The 27,402-nt window shown below is 39.9% G+C and overlaps 1 protein-coding gene across 1 annotated transcript; it reads left to right on the top strand.

Annotated features, from left to right (window-relative positions):
• Positions 1–4,715: 4,715 nt before the first annotated feature.
• IFNB1 (interferon beta 1) lies at positions 4,716–5,276 on the top strand (the record flags this gene model as incomplete). Its single annotated transcript, XM_081066655.1, has 1 exon — positions 4,716–5,276. The coding sequence occupies one exon, from the start codon at positions 4,716–4,718 to the stop codon at positions 5,274–5,276; it is 561 nt and encodes a 186-aa protein (XP_080922781.1).
• Between the last annotated feature and the right edge of the window lie 22,126 nt (positions 5,277–27,402).

The following is a 27,402-nucleotide window of genomic DNA, read 5'->3' on the forward strand; positions in this document are numbered from 1 at the left end:
GAGAATTCCAGCTAACAAGGTAAATGCTGCATCATCTTTCCTGACCCAGTTGCAAAAATTATACACCATTGCTTCTACCATAAAATTCTGCCCAGATTCCAGAGGAGGCACACAGACCCCACTTTTCGATGAGTATAGTCTAAGTCACACTGAAATTATCATGTGAGATGAGCGATATTGTTCTGACTATATCTGAAAAAACAATATTTCCCACTCTCCAAAATGTTTGCATACATAAACGTGTGTGTGTGTGTGTGTGTGTGTGTGTGTGTGTGAGAGAGAGAGAGAGAGAGAGAGAGAGAGAGAGAGAGAGACGGGAGGTATACACTTTATACCTTTATTAAGTGTATATTAGAATACCATTTTCCCATGCCCTTTGCAAATCTTATTTGTGAAAAGTGGCTACCATGTTACTAGTTTGATTTACATTTCTAAGTAACATTGAGCTGATTTTCATCTTTATTGGCTCTTCATATTTCTTTTCCTGATATCTGGCTGTTTATAAACTTTTCTATTGGATAGTTTTCTAATAATCTTAGGAGCTCTTTGTAAGAGAAGAAAAGTATCCTTTTCTGACTGTGTGCTGTAACTATATTTTTGATATTGTTTTTCCTCTTTGACTTTATGTTTTTGCCATGCTAAAATCTATAACTTGTTTATAGTCAGATTCATCAATATTTTCTATTACTGTTCCTGGGTTTTATATCTTGCTGAGAAAGGTCTTCCTTACTCCAGTATTATTTTTAAAATATCCAAGTTTTCTTCATTTTACCTTATAATCTGTTCCTTATAATGTTATATGGAGCATACAATATTGAACCATCCTCAGTTTCCTAAAAATAACACCTGTTGGTCAATATATACTATTTTTTATGTATTGTTGGATTCTATTTGCTAATATCTTCCCCCCAGATCGAAGCTTTTCTCCAGTGCCAGAGTTTCCCAAAACTTCTAATTTCTTGTGATTGTACCTTATTCAACAAAATTTAGTTTTTTTATTTCTAATTATTTCCTACATATATTACTTCATTTCTGAGTTTGTATAAGTCTGATTTATGTTGTTTTACATATTTTTAAATATTTTTAAACTCCTTTGGTAAGTACTATGTTAAAATTTTGATCTGTTTTGTATGCATGTATTCCTGGTATTTTTTCATTATCCCTGGAGATATTATTCTGCTCCTTATTCTCCTTCTCCTAAAAATATGAGAGTATGAGACTCAATCTTTACACTATTCTGTTGCTAGATTTACGTAATAGGAGCACATTTTTCCTGAAGTTCTAGAAGTGGTTCTGAGTGGCTTTTCTAACTTCACAGAGTTCCCTCTTCTGTGGCTTTTGTAAATTGTTCAAAGACATGGCTGCTGGCTTTCTGAGTTATCCACCCCTACACTCGTATGATCTTCTCTTTCCTTGTCTCTGTTATTTCTATCCTGCTTAAATTTGATTCCACCTCTAGCAGTTTCTCCTCAGTATAGGGTCCTTTCCCCAAAGGAAGCTGTGCCTTGTTGGTTTGAAAATAACTCATATCCTAGACTATTCCAGTGCCTTTCACAACTTACCAAGGCCCTTCACATTCACCTGCTATTGCATTGGGCAAAAACCCTTCCATTTTTCTCAGATTGGCCTGGATAGCTTTCCAGTAAGTACCTTTCAGGTATTTTGTAGTTCTCGGGTCCATTGCTTTCCTCTGCCTTCTCCCACATGGACAGCGTTACCATGAACATCTATCTTCATGGCAATTGGTGGTTTGTCCTCATCTGCTTGCATTTTGTGGTTCATGTCACTCAGTTTTAGGTTAAATGGGTTTTGGTTTCTATGTAGTTGCAGCGTCTGGTTTTGTGTGGGGACTCAGGGAAACTCAAAACTATACTGCCACCACTGCCATTGTCCCAGAACCTCGTCCTTGTATATTTGGATTGTTGCTGCATCTTTTCAATGCTCAGTACTCTTCACTAATTTGAATGAATGACACTAGCATCTTTTCCACTCTCCCAATTTTGAAGGAAAAATAGATTGCTTCCTCTGCACCCTATGTAGGAGGCATTGCTTCAGCATCGTTCAAGCACAAATAGTTTTTTAGGAATACCTCAGACATCACCAACAGATAATTCCTCCTTGGGGAAGAGCTGATTATATACAGCCAACTAAGAAGAAGGAATAGAAATGGAGGACTATTTGGGAGATATGTTGAGTATATTCTAAAGATCAGAAGACAGGAAATCTATTAATGATGGAAAACCTAGAGCTAAGGGTTGCTCCAGGTTTATAAATCCACATTTACCCGGATACTTCCAGCCTCTACTGCAATTTGGTACAATAGAATTAATGTCCCTGTACTTTAAACATATTGAAATCATTATACCCAATAGAACTGATACAGCTATCTGTAAAATAATGGAGAATTTCTTCAAGCATTTGAATCTGGTATTATTTGAAGTGAGAGATTCAAATAAATAAATTCACCCTTCTCTACCATTAGCTCCCTGGTCTAAAATATTGGTAAATCCTCTAACTGTCCTGTCTGCACCCATTCTGCTCTCCCTCCATTCCTTATTGCTTACTTTAGAGAGAGTATTTTTTTTCCTCCAAACCAAATCAAGTTGAACCACCCCACCTAAAACTGACTTCTATCGCTCTTATAAAGAAAAACTTCTTAACATGGCCTCACAATCCCTGTGCTATCTGGCTCCCACCTGCCCTCTGGCCTCATCGTCGTCCATTCTCTGACCACTCTCTGGCCAGGGATGGCAAATACGTGGCAGGAAGGTTGGCACTCCCCTCTGCACCCCAGTACCTATGCAAATATTACTAATTATTCTGTCCTACCAAGGCTGGATTTGCGCTCACTTTAAAACTCTCAACACTGTGCTCCAAGCTCCCCCTACGAATATGTGGGGGATCCAGTGTCCACTTCTGGTCCTTACCTTTCAAGGGCAGCACTGCTTGCCTCCTCCTAAGTTATGTGCTTGACTGCTGTTATTCAGTATCTTAGCTTTGGCTTAGTGAAAGAGATACTTGACTTGGGTTGTGAATTCCAAGTCACAATGGCCTGAGGTTCAGTCCTTTGCCCTTACCATGCATTCTCTCACCACAGAGCCTTTGCACATGCAGTCCCATCTACTTTCCTTTTGATTTCACCTCCAAGGTCACTACCTCAGGGCAGTCTTCTCTGACCTCTCCTACGACATCATGTTCCCATATCATAGGAACCACGGTACCATGAACCTGTCCTCTGCAACAGTTGTCACCATTGCATTTTACTTTTGTTTATTCCTCTGATTAATATTATTCTCCTTTACTTAACTGCATGATCCATGAGAGTGACGATTACAATCTGCAGCAGCTCATGCTACAGTTTCTTGCACACAGTGGGGGTTCAGTAAATTCAGGTTGAAAGATAACGCAAGGTTTTCTGAAAACTGACAATTATTACTTTATATCATAATAATTATAACTTTATTTTGGAGTGAGACCTTTAAAAATGTATGTCTCCCTGCCAGTATAAGCATGATACAAAAATTATAATTATATTTTTTACTGATACCTCTCTTATGAAAATCAGTTACTACATTCTAACAAAAACTGGTCTCAGATATATTGAGATAGGATCATTTACAGATGGTCAACACACATATGAAAAGATGCTCAATATCACTAACCATCAGACAAGGTAAATTAAAACCACAATGAGATATCATCTAAAACCTGTTGGAATGGCTATCATCAATAAATCAGCAAGCAAAAAGTGTTGGCAAGGATTTGGAGAAAAGGGAATCCTTGTGTGCTGTTGGTGAAATTGTAAATTGGTGCAGCCATTATGGAAAACAATATGGAAGTTCCTCAAAAAATAAAAAATAGAACTACCTTATGAACTAGCAATTCCAATTATGGATATTTATCTGAAATAATCCAAAAGACTAATTTGAAGATATATGCACCCTTATGTTCATTGAAGCATTATTTACAATGGCCAAGATATGAAAGCAACTTACGTGTCCATGGATAGACGAATGGATAAAGAAGATATAGTACATATGTACAATGGAATATTACTCAGCCATAAAAAAGAATGAAATCGTACCATTTATGACAACATGGATGGACCTAGATAGAGGGTACTATGCTAAGTGAAATAAGTCAGACAGAGAAAGACAAATACCATATGATCTCACTTATATGTGGAATTTAAAAAACAAAATAAATGAACAAACAAAACAGAAACAAACTCATAGAAACAGAGAACAAATTTATGGTTGTCAGATGGGAGGGAGGTTTGGAGAGATGGGTGAAAAGGTGAAAGGGATAAAGAAGTATAAACTGTTAGTTATAACAATAGTCACAGGGATGTAAAGTAGAGCCTAGAGAATATGGTCAATATGATGTAATAACTATGTATGGTGCCAGATGGGTATTAGACTTTTCGGGGTGACCACTTTGTAAGGTATGTAAATGTCTAGTCACTATGTTGTACACCTGAAACTAATATAATATTGTATGTTAACTATAATTGAGAAAATTAATTTGAGAGAAATATAAATGACAAAAGAAAAGTGAAAAGGAGAACTGAAAGTGGGGGAATTCCTCTGAGATAGAGAGTAGATGACCATATAAAAAGCCCATGCTTATGGAGCAAAAGCATTCACACTTCAAACCTCTGAAGCATTCACTTTGGTGCCTAGGTGGTAACACACAACACTGTTCCCGTTTCCACCATGACCAACCGGTACATCCTTCAGATCGCTCTCCTGTTGTGTTTCTCCACCACAGCTCTCTCCATCAGCTACAACTTACTTCGATTCCAACAAAGAAACTGCAATTTGGCTTGTCAGAACCTCCTGTGGCAGTTGAATGGAACCTCTCTAAATTGCCTCAAGGACAGGATGGACTTCAAGCTCCCTGAGGAGATTAGACAACCACAGCAGTTCCAGAAGGAGGATGCCATTTTGGTCATCCATGTGATGCTCCAGCAGATCTTTGCTATTTTCAGAAGAAATTTCTCTAGCACTGGCTGGAATGAGACCATCATTGAGCACTTCTATGAGGAACTCAGTCATCAGAGTGATCGTCTGGAGACAGCCTTGGAGGAAATAATGGAGGAGGAAACCTTCACCTGGAGAAACACGACCACGCTGCACCTGAAGAATTACTACTTAAGGATCAGGCGGCTCTTGAAAGCCAAGTCGTACAGCAGCTGTGCCTGGGAAGTAGTCCGAGCGGAAATCCTCCGGAACTTTTCCTTCCTTAGCAGACTTACAGACTACCTTCGAAACTGAGGATCCCCAGCGTCTGCCTCTGGGAATGAAGAATGACTACAGCAGTTCTTCAACCAGCAGAGGCTCTTTATGTGACTGATAGCGAATGCACTGCTTTTGAAAGGACAACTACAGACTTTATATTTTTTAAACTAAATTATGCATTAAGTTATTTTTTATTTATTTACACTTTTGCTTTGGAAAATAAATTTTTTTGAAAGAAAAGTCACCATGGCAGTTTTGATTTCAACTTGATTTATATAACCACCTGTATTAAAAATTGCAGGGTACCTGTCAGATGTTCTTTCTAAAGTATACCTGCAAAGCAGTACTGGACCCTGCCTTGCAGGAATTTAGGCTTCAAGGAAGTCACACAGAATATACAAGGTAAGAGACAATAAGGGGAGCTGTATCTTATTGGAGAATAAATGTGGCCTGAGCCTTTATTGAATTAAAATGGAAGTGGCAGGCAGGTGGCTCTGGAACTAGAATTAGGGTGCCTACTGTTTCTACTCTGTACCCCAGTCTCTCTGGCTCTAAAGTTAGAATTTGACTGGCTCTCAGGGTAACCAGAGGAATATTTCAGCGCTCGTGCTCACCCTAAACTCATCTCTGTTGTATGTGGGATGCTCTGCTCCCCACTCCAACTCCCCCACCTTGGGATTTAAAAAATATTTATGTGCCCCCTCACAAGCCTAATGCGAAAAGTCTCAGACACTTCTGTAACACTATTAAGTAGCAGTCCCTTTATTTTATTCTTCATCGAACAGCCAAGATGTATGGGTGTCTTAGGGGAAGCTGTAGTCTCTGTCTGCTTCTAGGGCACGGACGCCTGAGGGAGAAAGAACTCTGATCTATTCCCCTGCTACCTGGCTAGGTTTTTACCCTATTTCACTCCCTGCCCTGTTCATACAGAATTCAAGGAAAATCCTACCTGATTATCCTGTTGCTCTGCATATCTGAAGCCACATACACCCTATAGCCAAATCCTAGTTAGGAGCAGCAGATTAAGTCATTTCAGGTCAAGTGGAAAACCAGGAAGTGTGGGAGAAAGGGAAATTCAGGTGGGGTAGAGAGGGCACTACCTTTCCCCAGGGCTGTTTCCTAGTTGCTCGTTGGGTCCCTGGCCAACATAGCCTTGAGTCAGAAGGGGGAGCCCTGAGTGTACTATCTGCCCAATAGTGTCTTCTCTTGACACTTCCTTACCGCCGCCGAGTCTCTTAAGGAAAATCAGACTTCGGTACTGCTGCTGCAGGAGAAAACACTTCCATAAAAATCAGGTCTTCTAAGTTTCTTCCCTTTTTTTTTTCCACTCACTAGCTATGTGAGTGGGGCTATGCTTGGGGCAGTTACTAAACCTCTATGAGACTTAGTCTCCTAACTTGTAAAATAGGAATAATGTAATTGTGTCTATCTAAGTGGTACTTGTGAAGAGAACCAAATCCAATTACATACAGAAGAGCTCAGCACAGTGCCTGGATGGCAGCTGCTAATGACAGGCACATTCATAATAATCCAAGATCCCAAAGGGTTCAGTATAAAGACAGAAACTCAGCCGTGTGATGAAACCCTCTCCTGTGTCTCTTCCAAACCCTCGGCAGAGATAGCTCCCCACAGAGTCCCTATGTATGTAGAAATCTTGAGTGTCCAGGTCCATGTTGGAAATAGTATAAGGAAACAAGCATAGGATGACTAGGCATCTATAAATGAACCAAGTTAGTGGGGACAGAAGACAGAGTCATGACAACAGAACCACTTTTCCACCTCCTACCTTAGGAATCCAAGGAAATCATGGAGAGGATATGGGTGCTTCCATAGACACAGCCTGGAGGAGTTTTATTTAGCTCTGAAGCAGTTAGAGGCCCTGGAAAATGCCTGGGTTGCATTTAATACATTAATATTGTCTAACTATTTGGACAGGGTAATGTCAATGTACATTTGTATGGTATTTTTTTGCAGTTAACAAAGGCATTTGGGGTGTCCTTAGGTACCGTTAGGTACTCAGATACATTTGATGCAAGGACTTTACAAAATGCAAAAATCATTGACTGGAAGAAAATATTTGCAAATCATATATCTGATATGGACTATATTCAAAATATATTTTAAAAAATACTCTCGGCCAGCCCAGTGGCTCAGGTGGTTGGAGCTCCGTGCTCCTAATGCAGAGGCTGCCAGTTGGATTCCCACATGGGCCAGTGCCAGACGGCTCAGTTGGTTGGAGCGTGGGCTCTCAACCACAAGGTTGCTGGTTGCACTCCTCCACTCCTGCAAGAGATGATGGGCTCCGCCCCTTGCAACTAAGATTGAACACAGTACCTTGAGCTGAGCTGCCGCTGAGATCCAGGATGGCTCAGTTGGTTGGAGCGTGGGTTCTCAACCACAAGGTTGCCGGTTCGACTCCTCGACTCCCGCAAAGAATGGTGGGCTGTGCCCCCGGCAACTAACAATGGCAACTGGACCTGGAGCTGAGCTGCGCCCTCCACAACTAAGATTGAAAGAACAACAACTCGACTTGGAAAAAGTCCTGGAAGTACACACTGTTCCCCAAGAAAGTCCTGTTCCTCTTCCCCCAAAAAATAATTAAAAAAAAAAAACAACTCTCAAAACTCAACAATAAGAAAATAATCAAGCCCCCCCAAAAGAAAACAAAAAAACTGGGTGATACATGTGAATTGATAGTACACCAAAGAGACACATGAACAGCAAATAAGTACATGGAGATACTAAAGGTTTCTTTGTGGATTTTTCGCGGCTTAGATCGGGTAATGAATGTGAAGTGGGTTTTGATTACAGCTACACCACGGGATGTAGCATGGCCACTGCCATTTCTGAAGCCCACCAGCCACCCTGGTCGAGTTCTATCTGTGATCCACTTGAGGTCGGGCCGGCAGAAAGGGGCCCTAATCAACACGGACTTCTGTCTTGGCTGCTCGGGCTGTGAGACATACAGAGAGCCAGCAGGTGGCAGTGAAGTCAGAAGGTAAATGGCACCCAGAGTCAGACCTGGACAATGGCAGGTATTTTCTCTAAATCTGTTGTGCCAATGCTTAGTGAGCCTAAAAAAACAAACTGTTTTATAATTTATTCTTTTCTCTTCAATGTTAACTGTTGCTTTTTAAACATCAGATTGTCTACAACCTCCTAGAATAGTTTAAAACAATCGAACTCTGAGATGGGACTAGAATTGCCGGTACAGAAGTATACTCTCCTAATTTAGTAGGACCAAATTAATCACTTAACTTGTGAGTTGACTTCATGGTGAGTACTCCAGAAACTTGTTCACATCCAACAACGACCACCAAATCAGTAAATTCTGTTTCCGTTGGCATTCTTTTCTAAAATTCCTGCTTTGCTTTATAATTCCCTGAGCAGGATATACTTAGGAAACTCAAAATGAATTATTTAAATTATATCCCCCAATAAATAACCTAGGAATAAGAAAAAATGGAGCTACTTCAAAAAACCCTCTTAAGAAAATGAAAAGAATGTGTGTCGCATATCTGGTAAAGTCACATATCTGGTCACATATCTGGTAAAGGATTTATGTCAATACATAAAGAACTCTGACAAACAGAAAAAGCAGAAAACCCTATGATTTCACTGATATGTGGTATATAAACCAAAAAGAACAAGACAAACAAATGAGAAACAAAAACTCATAGACACAGACAATAATTTAGTGGTTACCAAGGGTAAGGGGGTGGGGGGTGGGTGATGAGGGTAAAGGGGATCAAATATATGGTGATGGAAGGAGAACTGACTCTGGGTGGTGAACACACAATGGGATTTATAGACGATGTAATACAGAATTGTACACCTGAAATCTATGTAAATTTACTAACAATTGTCACCCCAATAAAATTAATTAAAAAAAAAAAAAAAAAAAAAAAAAGAACTCTGACAAATAGACTGAAAATAAAGGGATGGGAAAAAGATATTTCATGAAAATGAAATGAAAACAGAAAAAAAAACCACAAAGAAAGCTAGGGTAGCAATGCTTATATCTATTATATCTATTACAAAATAGACTTTAAAACAAAGGCTATAACAGGAGACAAAGAAGGACCCAGTAATCCCATTTCTGGGTATTTATCCAAAGAAACCCACACGCTACTTAGAAGGAACCTGTGAGTCCATATGTTCATTGCAACATTGTTTACAATGGCCAAGATGTGGAGGCAGCCTGGGTGTCCATTGATGGATGAATGGGTAGAGTATGCTCAACATGGTCCGTCTTCTTGATTTTAGCATCCTAATAAGCACATAGCGATATCTCACTGTGGATTTAATTTAATTTCCTGAATGTATAATGATGTTGATCATCTGTCTTATGAGCTATCTGTGTATCTTCTTTAGTGAAGTGTGTGTTCAAATCTTTTGTCCACCTTTTATTGGGTTGTTTTCTTATTATTGAGTTTTGAGAGTTCTTTTTTATCCCCCTTCATCTACCCTCCCCCTTTTAAAATTTTTCAGTTACAGTTTACATTCGATATTATTTTATATTAATTTAAGGTGTACAGCATAGTGGTTTGACTTGGATATAATTTAAGAAGTGATCCCCCTGACTAGTCTAGTACCCATCTGGTGCTATCCATACTTGTGACCATATTATTGACTATATTCCCTATGCTTCACTTGACATCCTCATGACTATTTTAAAACTATTAATTTGTACTTCTTAATAGCTTCACGTTTTTCACCCTATCCTCAACTTCCCTGTCATCTATTACCCCAAGTAATCTAGTACCCGTCTGAAACCATCCATAGTTATTACAATATTATTGACTATATTCCTTATGCTATGCCCTACATCGCCATGACTACTGTGAAACAACCAGTTTGTACTTCTTAACTACTCCCCCTTTTTCACCCACCTCGAGCCACCCTCCTGTCTGGCAACCATCAAAATATTCTCTGTATATATGAGTTTGGTTCTGTTTTGTTTGTTTATTTTGTACTTTAAATTCCACATAAAAGTGAAATCACATCGCATCTGTCTTTCTCTGTCTGACATAGTTCACTCAACACAATAGTCTCTAAGTCCATCCATGCTGCCACATATGGCAAGAACCCATTCCCTTTCAAGCACCATTTCATTGTATATATGTACCACCAGAAGGATGTGGAGCAACTGAAACTCTCATAAACTGCTGGTAGAAATAAAACATGATACAACCACTTTGGAAAAGCATTTTGTAATTTTTTAAAAAGGTAACATACACCTACCATATGACCCAGCTGTTCCACTTGGTTATTTACCTAAGAGAAAAGAAAGCAGGTTTCCATGCACAGACTTATATATGAATATTTGTAGGAGCTTTATCTGTAATATCCCCAAGTTGGAAACAACTCAAATGTCCATCACAGGAGAACGACTAAAGAAATTGTAGGATACCCACGTAATGGAATACTATTCAGTAATAAAAAGGAATGAATCCCTGATACACACAACAGCATGGATGAATCGCGAAATAATTATGCTGAGTATAAAAGGAGTACATTCAAAAAGGGAAGTACGTTCTGTATTTTCCCTTTATACAAAATTCTAGAAAGAAAAACTAGTCTATAATAACAGAAAGTGATTAGTATTTACCTGGGGGTGAAGGCAATGCTAGTGAGGAAAGAGATGGAGAAATTACAAGGGAACACAACAAAGCTTTTGAGAGAACGTGGATATCTTCACGATCTTAATTATGCTGATGGTGTCGGGAGGTACACATTTGTCAAAACGTATCAAAGTGTCACTTTAAACATGTGCTGTTTATTGAATATCAATTATACTTCATTAAAGCTCTTAACAAAGATGTACGTAAAATGGAGCCAAAACATCTTGTGTCCCTTTGTCAGAATCAACATACATCATTTGACATCCTAAAGTTTCTTAATAAGATTTCAAGACAAAATTAAGTCAATAGACCCTTAGAAAGGAAAAATTACTTCATGATCTAAGTTCATCATTGTCAACAGGTAGATTGTTTGAGGTTTTTATGTCACATTTACAATACTTTTTATATTTTAAAAGGTTGCTGGAGAAATGGATCAACATCGCCACATGCTAACACTGTGAAAAAAGCCCAGAGCACTTTGTACATTGTATAAACGCACCAATTTCATTTCAAGTTGCAAAACCCAGTGCAAAAAAAAACTACTTTTTTCTTCTTTTTATTGTAGTAAAATAGGTATAACATCAAACTTACCACTTTAATCATTTTTAAGTATACAGTTTCATGGCCTTAAGTGCATTCATATATTGGTGTGACCATTACCACCACCCATCTCCAGAACTTTATCTTCCCCAACTGAAATTTTGTACCCATTAAACACTAATTTCCCATTTCCTTCTCCCTCCAACCCCTGACAACCACCATTCTACTTTCTGTCTCTATGACTTTAGCTACTCTAGTTACGTCATGTAAGTGGAATCATATAGTATTTGTCCTTCTGTGACTGGCTTATTTCATTTGCCATAATGTCTTCAAGTGCTGTCCATGCTGTGGCATGTGTCAGAATTTCCTTCCTTTTTTTAGTCCGAACAATTCCATTGTATGTATAGATCACATTTTGTGTATCCATATATCCATTAATAGACACTTGAGTTGCTTCCATCTTTTGGCTGTTGTAAATAATGCTATTATAACCCTAGGTGCATAAATACCTGTTTGAGTCCCAGCTTTCTCTTCTTACTCTTCTTTTGGATCAGATGATAATTCTATATTTAAATTTTTGGGGCCGGCCCGGTGGTGCAGATGGTTAGAGCTCCGTGCTCCTAACTCCGAAGGCTGCAGGTTCGATTCCCACATGGGCCAGCAGGCTCTCAACAAAAAAATAAATAAATAGACTGGTAACGGCGGTTATCTGAGAGAACTAAAAAAAAAAAAAAAAAATTTTTGAGGAATCATCAAAGCAACTATTTTTACAGTATGCTTTTATAATGCAAATATTTGTGATCATAGCATGGTGCAAACACAACAATAACAGCTGTATTTCTTAAGGACATACATTCTGCAAGGGACTCTGCTAAGTGTGTTATAAACATATACCATCTTATTTAATCTTCCTGAGAACCCTAGGAGGAAAGTATTATTTATTATTTCCTAAGGAAAATGAGGCTTGGTAAGGTTAAGTAACTTTCCTCAGTCTACACTTGATGAAGAACAGAAACATATTTGGAATGAGAGATGATACTCTTAACTACTGGAATCATCTGCTACCTCTCAAATATTATTCGTATACAACTACATAGCACTGATGTTGTAATTTAGAGCGGCAACCATCAGCTCTACAGCCCTGCACTCTAGCTCCTGACTTTGCTGCAAGTTTCCCTGAGTACCTTCTCCAGGAGCTGCTGCTTTCTTCACTCAAGCAGTTTGTTTCCCTTCCACCCCCATCCAGAAAAGGATTCTCTCCATTTCTCTAGAGAGATTAGGAAATTCCCATCTGCTCTCTCAACAGACTCTACAGTGAATATTTTCTCTTAAGGGTTTTAGAGGCGACTGCCTGAACCGTGACTCATCGTTTTCCCTGGCAAGGCTGCACTTCCTTCTCTCGACCACTATGTTTTCATCCCGTACTAGCTCTGCATGCAGTTTCCTTTTAGTCTGGCACCAGCTGCTTTCGTTATCTTATAGAAATGTTTAAGAACTAAATGGCTTGCATTGTTTAATGAAAACATAAAAATTTTTCTTTCCATTCACTATTAAATCTCTTGGATTTTTTTTTGGTAAAATTCCAAAGATAAAACAAATAGTCTTCAAAGCCAAAAATGGCTTACTAAACCAGAAATGCCTGAGTTGAAAATCTGTGAATTTAAAAGTCCAGATATATTTTTAATTTTACTATATTCTAGTGAAAAAAGGATGGGACGTGGAGTTATACAAACACAAGCGCTAATGTGGGTTCTGCTATTTTCTAAGTGTATGATCTCAGCGTGTTACGTAAATTGACATAAGCATACCTCCAACTCTTGAGGAATAAATGGAATGTATGACGTGGTCCAGTACAGAACCTTCCCTATAGAACATACCCAATGTTTAACTTAGTTAAAAGTGAATGAAAATTTTAGAAATATCTCACGCAAATTTAGGCAGGCTTCTGGAGCACTCTTTCCAAAATCTCACAAAGCAAGTCCTAAATAAGTAGATAGTTGATAACAGTATTGCTCTCATAATAGAATATAAATCAATGTACTTTTCACTAGTCATATTTATAAATATTGGGAAAGAATATTCATCAACTATGATTACCAAGTGTAAGTAAGATATTTCTAAAATTTCAATCTCAACATTTCTATAAGCGGACTCCAGAAAGTTATGTAAGAAGCAAGACCGATCGTTTCACAAATCTTTGAAATGTCAAGAAAAAAGATGGGTAAAAGAAACAGACTGTGGGAAAGGGGGAACAGGAAGAAGAATTAGTCTTTATTGATCTCCTATGTTGTGTCTGAACTCTGTTCAGCTCTTTACATATTCCATCTATTGTTGCCCGCCTGGTACCAGGGCCACCACCCACAGCTGTGGGAATGGGCATCTGACTCAGGCTGGGCAGCTGAGAGCACTGGCATCTCCATGGCCACAGTGACTGGTCAGGAGGAGATAAGTGACTCAATCAGAGGCCATGAGAGTAACAAGCAGAACTTTTGCTGAATTCTGGGGAAAAAGAGGGTCTTTGTGTGCAGTAGTAGGTTCCTGGATCAGTGTAAGCCAGGATAGCCACATCCAGCTGCACAGCTTGTGCTCTGAACACCTTTAGGCAGCACCTTTCTCTGGTCAGCTTGGCATGTCCCCACATGGGCAGAAATGCTTACGAATAAAGCCAACTCAAAGGAGAGCAGAAGGGAAAGATAGACAACAATTCCTGAAAATAATGTTTCGGCCATGACTGAAGCCAGCTGAAACCCCTAAAGTGTTTAAGTTATCTGAGCCTTGAAATAGGGTTAGCAGGGACTGGAAAACAAACTAAAAACCCACCCACACTGACCTCTCTGGCCTTTTGAAGCACCCCATCTGTACTTCCTTCACCTTAAATTTTGTGAAGCGTACTCCAGATTGGTCAGCCCATTCTTAGAAATATGGGGAGGTACTCGCAGCCCATGCCTGACTGGCTCTTTCCTTGCCCTTATGGTGTGGCATGATGTTTGTGTACTGATCAAAGTTAGTGATTTATGAAACTGCCTACAATCTCATCAGTCAATGCTTTAGACTGGGGTTCAGCTCAATCTTTTTAGGAAGATAGCCAGGGCTTCAGAGTTAAACTACCCTCACATTTCTATTTAAAATCTATGTCTTTGCAGAGGCACATAGTTTTACCCTCGGATGCAATTCAGCAAACATTTCCTAAATGTGCAATGCATACCAGACACTGTGCTAAGCCTGGGGCTTATGCAGACAAACAAGATACAGACATTATCCTCAAGAAGCTCATTTTCAAGGGAAAGAAACAGATAAGTATGAGACTAAAAATGATAGCATGATGGTAAATGTCATTCTAACATAATGAACAATTTCAGATAGAAGTCCAGGTTTGTTCTGTCTGACAGGATTTGAGCAGCCTTCTCAAAGAAGATATTTGAACTCGGATTTGAAGAGATAGTGACATTTTCAAATGAAAAGAATGGGAGAGGGCTTTTCAGAAAAAGAGCAATCTGAACAAAAAAAAAAGAGTCATAAAAACATATAGACTGTCATGAAGTTCAGTGCAACTAAACAACAGGATTGAGTAAGAATGAGAAGAAAATGAAGCTGGAATTTCGGTTGGGAGAGATGACGAGGGCCTGAAGAAATGGGATTTTAAGGAGAGAGATGGAATGTTCAGATCTCTTTAAGACAGGAAACTCTGGTCACAGCTTGAAGGGATAGATGGGAGTGGGGTGGGATTGAAAGGCTGCTGCCGTCTGAGTACGAGGGAATGGCGGCCTGATCTAGGACTGAGCAGGGAAGGACATATTATGGGAATTCATTCTGCATAAATCTCTCAGCCTTAACAGGCTCTTTTCTCTTCAATAGTCACAACTTAACTCCTATGTTGCCATTGCCACAGAGATACATTTTTGAAAGAACTGAAATTACAATTCTCAATCAGACTGAGAGGCAATACTTGTTGTTATTAATGAACCGCCTCTAAAGCCCCAGGGCCTCTTCTCAGCTCACAATAAGGCTAATGAGGTGTCTCTAAAACAGGAACCATGCCTATACCGTGCCTATAACTGGCGAGGCACAAGAAATCACTTGAAGAGATTAACATCCTCTATGTACGTGCCAGGTATGAACCTATTTCTGTACAAGACAGACTACAGTTCCCATTTGACAGCATTTCAACTGCTGTTCCTGGGAGCATTTACAAGGCTTTCCCATACAGTGGTAGGGATTGCCAACTTTCAATTGACTGAGTAGGGTGTAGATCCCTGCTCTCAGGCTAATTCAGCAAAGCTATGACAGTTCTACCCAATGTCCCCTCTCTCACTTGCAGATGAGTCTCTTAACACTGGTGAAATTCAGACTTTGGTGGCAGGGTATATTCGTTTACTAGGGCTGATGTAACAAAGTGCCACAAACTGGGTGGCTTAAACAACAGAAATTTACTGTCTTACCGTCTGAAGGCTACAAGTCAGGATCAAGTTGTCAGCAGGGTTGGTTCCTCCTGAGAGCTTTGAGGAAGACTATGTCCCAGGCCTTTCTCCTGGCTTTTGGTGTGGTTTGCAGGAGTCTTGGGAATTCCTCAGCTGCTGCTGCATTACCCTGATCTCCGCCTTCATCTACACATGGCACTCTCCCTGTGTGTGTGTGTGTGTGTGTGTGTGTGTGTCTAAATTTCCACTTTTAATATGGACACCAGTCATATGGATTAGGGGACCCACCCTACTCCAGTAGGACTTCATCCTAACTTAAATAATTACATCTGCAACAACTCTATTTTCAAGTAAGGTTACATTTTGAGGGGTTGGAGGTTAGGGCTTCAACATATGGATTTGGTAGAGGAGGGGACACAGTTCTACAAATAACACAGGAGCGGATGAAATACCCCTTTCTCTTCTATCCTAGGTACTAGTTTGTGTAGGGTGGGGGGAAGTTTATCAACTCTTCTGTTGGGGTTTGCCTTGAAAGATTGTCCCTGCTCTCTACCTCAGCTTCTACAAGCTGTAGTAAACAGTGGCACAGACAACTTGAACTTTGTTTGATATGCTGCTATGAAGCCAAAATGAAAACCAGTCAACTAAAATGCCACAGAAACCTTTAAAAGTGATTCAAATCATCCCTTCCACTGTATTTGCTGTAAACTTTATAAATAGTTTAAAGGACAAGAATATATTTGTTGAATTTGCTTTAGACCAATTGGCTCTGTTGGGCACATGTGGATCTTAGCATCTGTTGAGGAAGGGAAGCCACATAAAGGGAGGAAGACAACATTTAATATCGGCTTCTTCCCCTCCAGACGGCAACTTCAGCTCTCCTAAAACCCAACATGGCTGAATTCTACGGATTAATTTTCTATCATACACCCCATCCCTGAAACAATAAATGTGGTCTGCATGAGAGATTAATTTTCTTTCTATTTACTTAACTTTGTTCTTATTCCTTATGGCCTAATAACATTGGATTTATTAAGCTGAGAATGCTCAGCCTGTCTGGGCTACACTCTATAATAGTTCCCATGCTGATCAAAAAAAAAAGTTTCATTTTTCAAATTGCTTCATCCTAAACCCTTGGTTTCACCCCAGGCTGTGTAGGCTTGGGGAAGTCTGTGTGAAGAGGATGTGGCCAACTATTCCATCCTGTATCCACTTTCTGTGGAGGACTTCATGAGCACGATGCCTGGCATACAGTAAGAGCTTAATAAATGGTGCTGTTTTTTTTCCTCTACAGACAATTTCTATCTATTCTTCTCTTGCTGAAATATAGGAGCTTCTATTACAAAGTACCGCCTTCTCTAGGCCAAAGTAGAATTTCATAATATCTGCATAAAATCCCAGATAGCTCAGACAATTATTCTCTTCTATGTAGTTAGAAACAACAACATGATTATGTTGTTGGCTGGCCAATAAGACAGAACTTAGCATGAAGCCCATGGCTATTTCAAACATATTTTTAGAAAGAAAAAGCTGGACTGGATTCTTATCTTACCCTGATTCCATGTGCAATAAAGTTTCTGTCTCTCGTTCATTGTACAATTACACAGGCATTATTGCCTGAACCCAGCCTCCCACTGGAAATCTCTTTAGGTTTGGTGCCTCACACTGGACTAGTAGGCTGATTCTTACTCCCCATTCCCTGGTAGCCCAGCCATAAAAACGCCAAAGTGAAAAAGATGACAGGGACAACTTTCCATCTTTAGATGTCACAGGGAGCTCTTACTAGTCCCTAATGAGCCTCTGTCCCCTTTTTAAAATCTTGTTTCCCCCTCTGATCATCACTTGAGAATGGAGAAATACAGGCAATGCACAGGCTGAGTAACTGGGGACCCTCATACAGTACCAAAGAGTCTTCCGAAAGTTCTGAGCAAGGATAGTGGACTATCAAGCTATGATAACATCCAAGCAGACATCAATGCACTCATCAGTAAAAGTTCTCACCAGCAAGTCTAAAAACTTTCCTGATTGTTTTCTCTTCTTTTATTCTTTTTATTTGTTGGAAGTGATAAATGTTAACTCAAAGAGAAAATAGTAGTAGAGGGAAGCAGTGGGAGAACAATTTACAATTCTGATTTATTGACCTTAAATGAACTGTTGTTATTGATCAACTTGGAAAAGACTGTCCCTGTGGAATCCATTGTCTGACTGCACTTTCCTGTGACACTAAGTGGTCACCTACCTGGCTGTGTGTGAAACACATTTTGCCTCCAGTACAGAATGGTCCATCAGTGACCTTGCCCTCTTTTAACTGACTGAAATAGGAGGAAATATAATTTTCATAGATTTTTGACCACACAGTAATAAGGTTTGTAGGAGTTCTAAGTGTAATGTCAAACACCAGTGAGTTCCTGCAATAGTTCTAATATTCTTGCCCTCTTGACCAAAATAACTAACCTAAAAGCACACCATCCAGTCACAACACCCTCGGCATGTATCATGTCTTCCTCAACACAGCACTTTAATTCCAAAAACTAGACTTGCAAAGAGCAGATTAGAGATCTTCCCTCCCCTGGCCTTCATTATTCCCACTCAACAACCCACATGCCCTCAAGAACAGATAAGGATTTCAGCAGCCACCCTCAGGACCTGTCAGCAGAAGTGAGTACCCTAGGGGAAAGGAAAGAACATTCCAGGTCACATGAAGTTTGAGTAAATTAACTTAAATTTCAGAAAGAAATGTGAAGTTCCTGCCTCAAGATGGCAGATAATCTTCATCTTTTACCTCTTGCTCTTCCCAACATCTCTTTGAAAATAACTGTAAACAAGTGATTAGAGGGTGGAGTCATGGGATATTGTCTAATGTGGATGAAACAAAACATAATGATTTAAGTATGTCATTTATACTCATGTTTATTCTTAAAAGTATATGCTTACAAAGTTACCCATGAAGAATGAAAATAATATTTTTGTTAGGAATGCTTTCACTTGCAAGTAAGGAATAGCCTTATTAGCAGTAGCTTGAACAGAAAGGGATTAGTTTTTTCACCTCTAATAGATTCAGAAGTAGGAAGTCAGAGCAGGATAGAATTGCAACAGTAATGCCTGGGACTCAGGTGCTCTCGTTCTACTCCATTGTTTTTATTGTCACTGATACACTTGTCACCTCATGACCTGTCACCTTGTGGTTGTTGCAACTGCAGGCATTGTCTCCACATTTCAGCAAGAAGAAGGAAAGGTTGTAACATGAATCAGGAAAGCAGAAGCTTTCCCAGAATTCTTCATCTTCCAAATGGAGTCTGGGACGTGGGTGTTTTAGCTAGACATATTGTCTCTGTTAATATGGCAAAAGAAAGAATGGAAAATGGGTAACATGTTTTTTAAAAAATATAACTGCAACTATATCCAACACAATCTAGAGAAAAGAAGTGGCAGTGATATAAACAAACAAGATTTACTATATTTTAGGACATGAGGTGAAGATAAAAAGTTATAATCTAAATTAATAAATCAATAAATAAAGATTGTAGTGTGTCACATGGAATGGGCCCCAAATCTCTGCGCAGCGGTAGAAAATCAGGAGGGATATCTCATCCACAGAGGTTCCCCCAGAGGAGTGAGGGACCCTAGCCGCACACCAGACTCCCCAGCCCAGGAAGAAAAGTCCCCACAACATCTGTCTGTAAAAAATAGTAGGGATTCCAACCATCCGGGTGGGAGAAAAGGCTATGGGAAACTCAGTTGTCCTCTTAAAAGGCCCGCACACAGACTCACTCACTCACAGGCACTCACCTTGGGTTCCAGCGGGGGGACAGTGACTTGGGGCCATCAGAAGCATACAGAGGGGCAGACTGAGGAGTGTGGCTTCACACTGAGGGCTGGAGAACAGTTGCCATTTTCCCTGTGAGCAGTCCTCCTCCTGTGTAGCTGGCAGGCGGATGCCATCTTTCCTATGTTAAGCCCGCCCCCTATGCTTACAGCCAAATCTCAATCTGATTGGCCTGGTGAGCTTCACTGGGACCCTGGCCCACCCAACTAATCCAACACCAGAGGACTTTCTCATGAGGAGCCAGCCTCACTCACATTACACTCTTTCTTGGAAAACTGTCAGAGTCTGGTAGGCTCCTAGCAGGTGACAACCAGCCTTGGTGTGCTCTGAGACTTTTGCTGAGTCATTATTCCAGGCTCAGCACTGACACTAAATCAGCACTTATCTTAACCTGGTGACCACAACTCTTCCCACTATAGTGACTCCCTGAGTCCCTGCCTCATTCAACTTGTATACCACATGAAGCTCTATCAGCAGCTGAACCTTAAGGGAGTTGGCAGGTGGCAGCAGGAGTCAGGGTGTCCTGACTTTTTGTGTAGCTACCCCAAGCCCTGTACTGGTGGCCGACAACCTCAGTTTGAAGCATGACCTCTCCCACACACCTCTAGGTTTAGTACAGGCAGCGAACAACTGTGGACCACTTTGTAGCTCCTACCAGGTGGTCCCTGGCCAGTAATAGGCAGTGATCTGGACCTACACCAGAGTCCATCTCAAAAGGCCCCAGAAGCAGCATACTTGGAGCTTGGCTTCAGATGACAGCAGAGCTTTGCCCAAGCCCCACAAGTGGCACACAAAAAAGATGGTCTCAAAAGGCACCAGAGCCCACCAGAGCAAATCCCACTCAGAGCGGTAAGGCCCTCACACAGCAGCCCATAAATTGTGGACGTGGCAAAATTCCACAGTCAATCAGCCTGAGGGTCAATCCCACCCCCGACATGCCAATAGCAATCAAGGCTCAACTACAACAGGAGGCACACACAACCCACACAAGGGACACTCCTGGAGCACCTGGAGCAGGTGAACAGGGAGACATTGCTAGGGCCCCACAGGGCACCTACTACATCAGGCCACCCAGCCAAGACTGGAAATCATAGCAGGTCTACCTGATACATAAAAACAAACACAGAGAGGTAGCCAAAATTATGAAACAAAGAAAATGTCCCAAATGAAAGAACAGGAGAAAACTCCAGAAAAAGAACTAAACAAAATGGAGGCAAGCAATCTACCAGTGACAGAGTTCAAAACAATGGTTATAAGGATGCTTGAGGAACTTAGTGAGAACTTCAATAAAGAAATAGCAAGCATAAAAAAGGACGTAGAAGCCATTAAAAAAAAAAAAGTCAGACGTGAATAATACAATAAGTGAGATAAAGAATGCACTAGAAAGAATCACCAGCAGAAAACACTCAATCAGAACAGCTAAAGGAAAAAAGAATCCAAAAAAATGAGGAAAGTTTAAGAGACCTCTCAGACAACATCAAGGGTAACAATATTCACATCATAGGGGTACCAGAAGGAGAAGAGAGAAAGCAAAGGATTAAGAACCTATTTGAAGAAATAATGACTGAAAACTTTCCTAACCTTGTGAAGGAAATAGACATACAAGTCCAGGAAGGGCAGAGAGTCCCAAACAAGATGAACCCAAACATACCCAAATCAAGACACATTATAATTAAAATGCCAAAGATTAAAGACAAAGAGAGAATCTTAAAAGCAGTAAGAGAGAGGCAGTTAGTTACCTACAAAGGAGCTTCCATAAGACTGTCAACTGATTTCTCAACAGAAATTTTGCAGGCCAGAGGGATTGGCAGGAAATATCCAAGTGATGAAAAGCAAAGACCTACAACTAAAATTACTCTATCTAGCAAAGCTATCATTTAGAATCAAAGAACAGATAAAGAGCTTCCCAGACGAGAAAGAGCTAAAGGAGTTCCTCAACACCAAAGCAGTATTACAAGGAATCTTAGAGGGACTTCTTAAAGACGGGAAAAAAAAAATCAAAGTCATGAATAATAAAATGGCAATAGCTATATATCTATCAACAATTACTTCCACTGTAAATGGATTAAATGCTCCAATCAAAACACAAAGGAGCGCGGAATGGATAAGAAAACAAAACTCTTACATATGCTGCCTACAAGAGACTCAGTTCAGATTAAAAAACACACAGAGACAGTAAGTAAAGGGATAGAAAAAGATATTTTGTTAAAATGGAAACAAACAAACAAAACAGAAAAGGCTAGGGTAGCAATACTTATACCAGACAAAATAGACTTTAAAACAAAAGCTATAAAAAGAGACAATGAAGGAGCCAAAGATCCCACGTCAGGGTATTTATCCAAAGAAACCCAGAAAGCTACTATGAAGGGATGTGCGCATCCATATGTTCCTTGCAGCATTGCTTACAATGGCCAAGATGTGGAGGCCGCCTGGGTGTGCGTCAATGGAATGGATAGAGAGGAGGTGGTACATATATACAATGGAATATTGCTTGGCCATGGAAGGGAATGGGTTCTTGCCATCTGTGGCAGCATGGGTGGACCTGGAGGGTGTTGTGCTGAGTGGCATTTTACACAGAGAAAGACAGATGCAATGTGATTTCATTTATATATGGAATCTGAAGAATAAAATTAACAAACAAAACAGAAACAAAGTCATAGATACAGAAAACATTTTGATAGCTGTCAGATGGGAGGGGGGTTGGGAGTGTGGTTGAAAAAAAGGGAAGGGATTAAGAAGTATACATTTGTTGTTATAAAGTAGTTATGGGGATTTAGGGAATAGCTTAAGGAATATGGTCAATAATAATGTAATAACTGTATGGTGTATGGTAATTGTAATATGTATGGTGTCAGATGGGTACTAGATTTATTGGGGTGATGGATCGGAGGGGTTTGGGGGCAGGGTGAAAAAGGTGAAGGGATTAAGAAGTACAAATTGGTAGTTACAAAACAGTCATGGGGATATAAAGTATAGAGGATATAGTCAATGTGCTAGGTGGGTACTAGACTAGTCAGTGGGATGACTTTTTAAATGATATAAATGTCTATCCACTATGTTGTACACCTGAAATTAGTATAAAATAATATTGAATGTTGTGTCATTGGAATTAACTCCTGGTCATTCGCAAAAGGTGAATGAATTCCAGCCTCAAAAAGTAAGAACACAAGGGAAGTTTTATTGAAGGTCAGGCAGAAAGAGAATGTCCCTGTTTAAAGAAGACGGCTTCCCCAGGTAGTGAGGACAGAAACACTGGCAGGGGGGTTGCTGGGGTAGAGTCTCAGAATAGACAACCTCCCCTAAATTTAGGTTAGCTTTTTCTTATATGGGAAAGGGTAGGTACATTCCTTTACAGCAGGAGATGTGATGTATAGACTGAGGTCATTTGATTGACATATGTTAGTTATATAACTAGTTTCTTTCTGCACATGCTCTTACCCATAATGCATACAGAAAAACCCATGGGAAGGGCCAAGCCCTAACGTTCATTTTATTTTAATCGTATTTTATAATGAGACTAGAGTTCAAATAACGGACAGGTTCCAGCAGTTTGCGCAGGCGTCAAAACCAGGTAACTCTGGTTAGGCCTTATCTCCTTATTCTAAGGGTGTTTGGATACCTTGATTTATTTTTGGGAGATGCAGGCCTAGGCAGTTCCCCTTCAGGCGCACTTTCATTAACCCTTTTTCTGCCTCATCAAATGTCAACTGTAATTGAAAAATTAAAAAAGGGGGGAAAAGTAAAGGGGAATAAAAGGTCCAAATTTCCAGGTGTAAAACAAATATACAGCATAGAGAATATAGTCAATAATATTGTGATAACGTGGTATGCTGTCAGATGGCTGCTGGACTTCTGGTGATTACTTCTTTAGGTATATAAATGTTGAATAACTATTGGGTACACTTCAACTAATATATTATTGTATGGTAGCTATATTTTTAATAAAAGTATTTTTTTAAAAGTTAAAAGAGAATATACAGAAATGAGAAGAAGAAAAGTGAAGTTTCATTAGCATACATCTACATGTCTTCATTATGTTAAATGCAAATAGACTTTCATGTTGATGATAAGCAGGAATGAAGGAATTAATAGAAAAAAAGAAGATACGATTCTACAATCATAATTTCCTGGGTACCATCAAAAGAATTCTTACCATATAAGAACTTGAGAGTCATCTTATCTTATCATTAGTAAAAATAATTTGTTTTAAAATGTTTAATAGCAACCACAACTTACAATGTTCTACTGAAATCGGCTCATTTCATAGTTAAACAATGATTTAATTAAAGTGTTTATTTCAGTATATTTTTTCACCTATTTTCATTCGAAAGTCTTCCTCAAAAAATTGCATTTAAACAGTTTTAATACTCAGCTTCTACACAGATTGCCTGTGACTTTAGAAAATCACATTAAAAAAATAGCACTTGAAAGTGCTCTTGTAATTCAATCCTGAATTTCTGAATTTCAAATAGAGAGCAGGGGATTTACCAAATATGTGATGAAGAATCATGTTTTCATGTTCTTTCATTTTGGCAGGAACTCTTGTTTCAATTGAAAACATTCCCTCACCATTAAAGAAACCCAGAGGGCAATCATGAGTTAAGACCTGAAAAATAAAACTGAGAGGAAAGACTGGAACAACATGTGGTTGTCATTTTCAAGGCAACAGAGAGGGGAAGTGGTTTTCCACTGCTAGCTAAGCAAAGGCAAGCACACATACCATATTAATGTGGAGGGGAGACAGTGAAAATACAAGGAGATAGTGGTTCCTTTTATTTTTTTTTTCATTCATGGTGAAGCAGGTGCTGCCTTGCCCTGCAGTTAGGACTGCTTAGTTTAGGATCTTGATGTCATTTCATATTTGAGGTAAGCGTTTTCTGTTTACATGTGTGGTCTCTCGTGACCACTGTGACAGATACGGACATTTCACTCACTGGGACTCCTCTCCCATAAAGAAGAGTCTTGGTAAGTTGTGGGACTTCCCCATGACCACAGATAGAAATTGAATAGGAAATGACTATCCCTGAATTTTCAGTCTTACCAATTATTCTATTTGTCCATGCCTAGAAAGAAATATGAGAGAGAGAGAGAGAGAGAGACACACACACACACACACATACACACACACACACACACACACACACACACACACGGAGGGAGGGAGGGATGGAGGGAGGGAGGGAGGGGGAGGCAGGGAGCAATGGAAAGGGAAGGAAAGAAGGAAGGAGGGGAAGGAAGTAAGGAAGGGGGGAAAAGTGGTATTTTTTTGTTTCAAAAATGTATTTATGATACCAGGTTGTAAAAATAGTCTTAACTTGTAGAAATCACTATGTCATTCTTAACCCTTTTTCTGCCTCATCAAATGTCTTTTTTTAAAGTCTTTTTTTTAAAGGTTTCGGTCACCTTTCTTGTTTAATCTCTCTCATCTACCCCAGACTTAAATCCTGCTTCATGCATACTCAAGCAAGCATGACACATACCGAAGATTTCATAATATTTACATGAGGAGGTAACTCTCCTTCCCCCTGTCTCATGGCAGTCTTTGTTAGCTGATTATAGCACTCTTCCCACCCAGCCCAGAAGAAGCCCCAGGATCCTTCTCATTCCAGCAGACTACCACCAATTGATTTGGGATGAAACCTTTGTCATCTCTGATTGAGACCACATTACCTCTAATCTTGTAGCTCCTTCACCGAATAACATTGCCTCTGCCAGTTACATGCTCTTTGGTACATTGAATCTTCCCGAGAGTCACTTTCCTCACCCACAAAATGAGGATCATATAATTATCCCACATTGAGTCTGTAATATGATAATGTATATAAAAACACTATGCAAGCATATAGAATAACGGTTATTACCTTTAACTTTATACAATGGTTTGTTTTATTCCATTCCGTTTACTGGTTCCCATCATAATTAGCTTTCTCCTTCAGAAAATTCTGGCCTCCGTCACACACAGTAGTGCATCAGCTGGCACAGATGCCTGCACATAAATGGTCCTCCATAAATGTTAGCCTCCCCACTGCCCATTCCTGCCTCTCTCCTAGTAATGTTACTCATTCATCAACCGTTGGTCTTCACAGGGTTTTCACACTATAATCAGCCCCAGTGAAATAAACTACAAAGTATAATGTCTCAAAGAAGGACTTAAAAAGAATATCATGACTAGTTTCATTCAACCACAGGTCTCTGAAACATTCTGTACCTGACAGAGGGAAAACCCTCGAAAGACGTATGTCAGCAGCAGGGGCAACCAGGCCTTTCCCTGCCTAACAGGATGATCATAGTGATGTCACTGCTGCTGGTGACAGTAGTTAACATTGACTGAACATTTCCTATGGACCAACTGATCACTGATCTTTATAACAACCATATGTGATAATATTATTATCATGCTAAAGATCAGGAAATTGGCAAAGAGAGATGAACAACTTGCCAAGTCCATGCAACTATTAAGCTGGTGTATTAGTCAGGGTTCTCCAGAGAAACAGTACCCATAGGGGGTAGATATAGATAGCTATAGATCAAAGGGAAGATTTATTACAGAAATTGACACACACAATTATGGAGGCCAAAAAGTTCCACTGTCTGCCGTCTGCAAGCTGGAGAACCAGGAAAGGTGGGGATATAATTCAGTCTGAGTCGAAGGCTTGTGAATGGGGGTGGAAGAAAGGGGGGATGCCGGTGGTGTAAGTCCTGCTCTGTGTCCGAAAGCTTGAGACTCAGAAGCACCAGCAGATGTCCGAGGGCAGGAGAAGATGGATGTCTCAGCTCAAGCAGAGAGATAGAATTTGCCATTCCTCTACTTTCTTGTTCTGCTCAGGCCCTCAATGGATTGGATGAGGTCCACCCCCATCGATGAAGGCAATCTTCTTTACTCAGTCTACTGATTCAAACATTAATCTCTTCCGAAGACACTTTAACAGACACGCCCAGAAATAATGTTTACCAGTTATCTGGGCATCTCTTAGCCCAGTCAAGATGACACAAAATTAACCATCACAGTAGGTCATGCAGCTATTACGCAGGGATTCAAACCCAAGCAGTTTGGTTTTGGAGCCTAATGCTCACTTCAATACATTTCTGCCTCCCTTTTCTCTGCCCTTCTCTAGGAATTTGTGGAGTTTTTGTCAAACAGAATGGAATCTCCCAGGAGGGTATGCTGATAGCAGCATGGAGCCAGAGCCTATCTTTCTTCCTTGAGCCCCTTCATCTGCAGGACTGGATGGGCATTGTCCAGCCACTGCCTGCTTTCCTTGCCTGGGAATCTACACCTCAAGGCATGGTCTGGGATTTTAAATACCTCATGGAAAATTTTTGATACTGTAGAAATATAAGAGTGTATTTTAAAGTATTAATATGTTAACTAGGCATGAAAAAGTTGAATGCAAAAGCAGATAAAGGCAACAAAACAAACAGACACACGATAAAGGGAGGTTTTGGCTGCTTGGGTACAAGGCCAAACAACTATTCTGAACTGCCAACTAATCCATTCAAAAATTATCTCAGGGGAAGACCAGTATTAAATCTACATAATTCTTCCACAATGTATACATATATCACATTGTCATGTTGTACACTAAATATCTTACAATTTTATCTGTCAGTTATACCTCAGTAAAGCAGAAAGAAACCCAATAGATGTGGGCTAACCAATATTTTATGTAGTCCTTTGTGCTTCACCTACATTTCCCCCCTTAGGTTATAAAGTGCTTTTTGGGGGGTCAAGGGGAACAGGACTTTATTGGGGA

The sequence above is a fragment of the Rhinolophus hipposideros genome (genome assembly GCF_964194185.1).
Source record: "Rhinolophus hipposideros genome assembly, chromosome: 11".
NCBI classification, from domain to species: Eukaryota; Metazoa; Chordata; class Mammalia; order Chiroptera; family Rhinolophidae; genus Rhinolophus; species Rhinolophus hipposideros.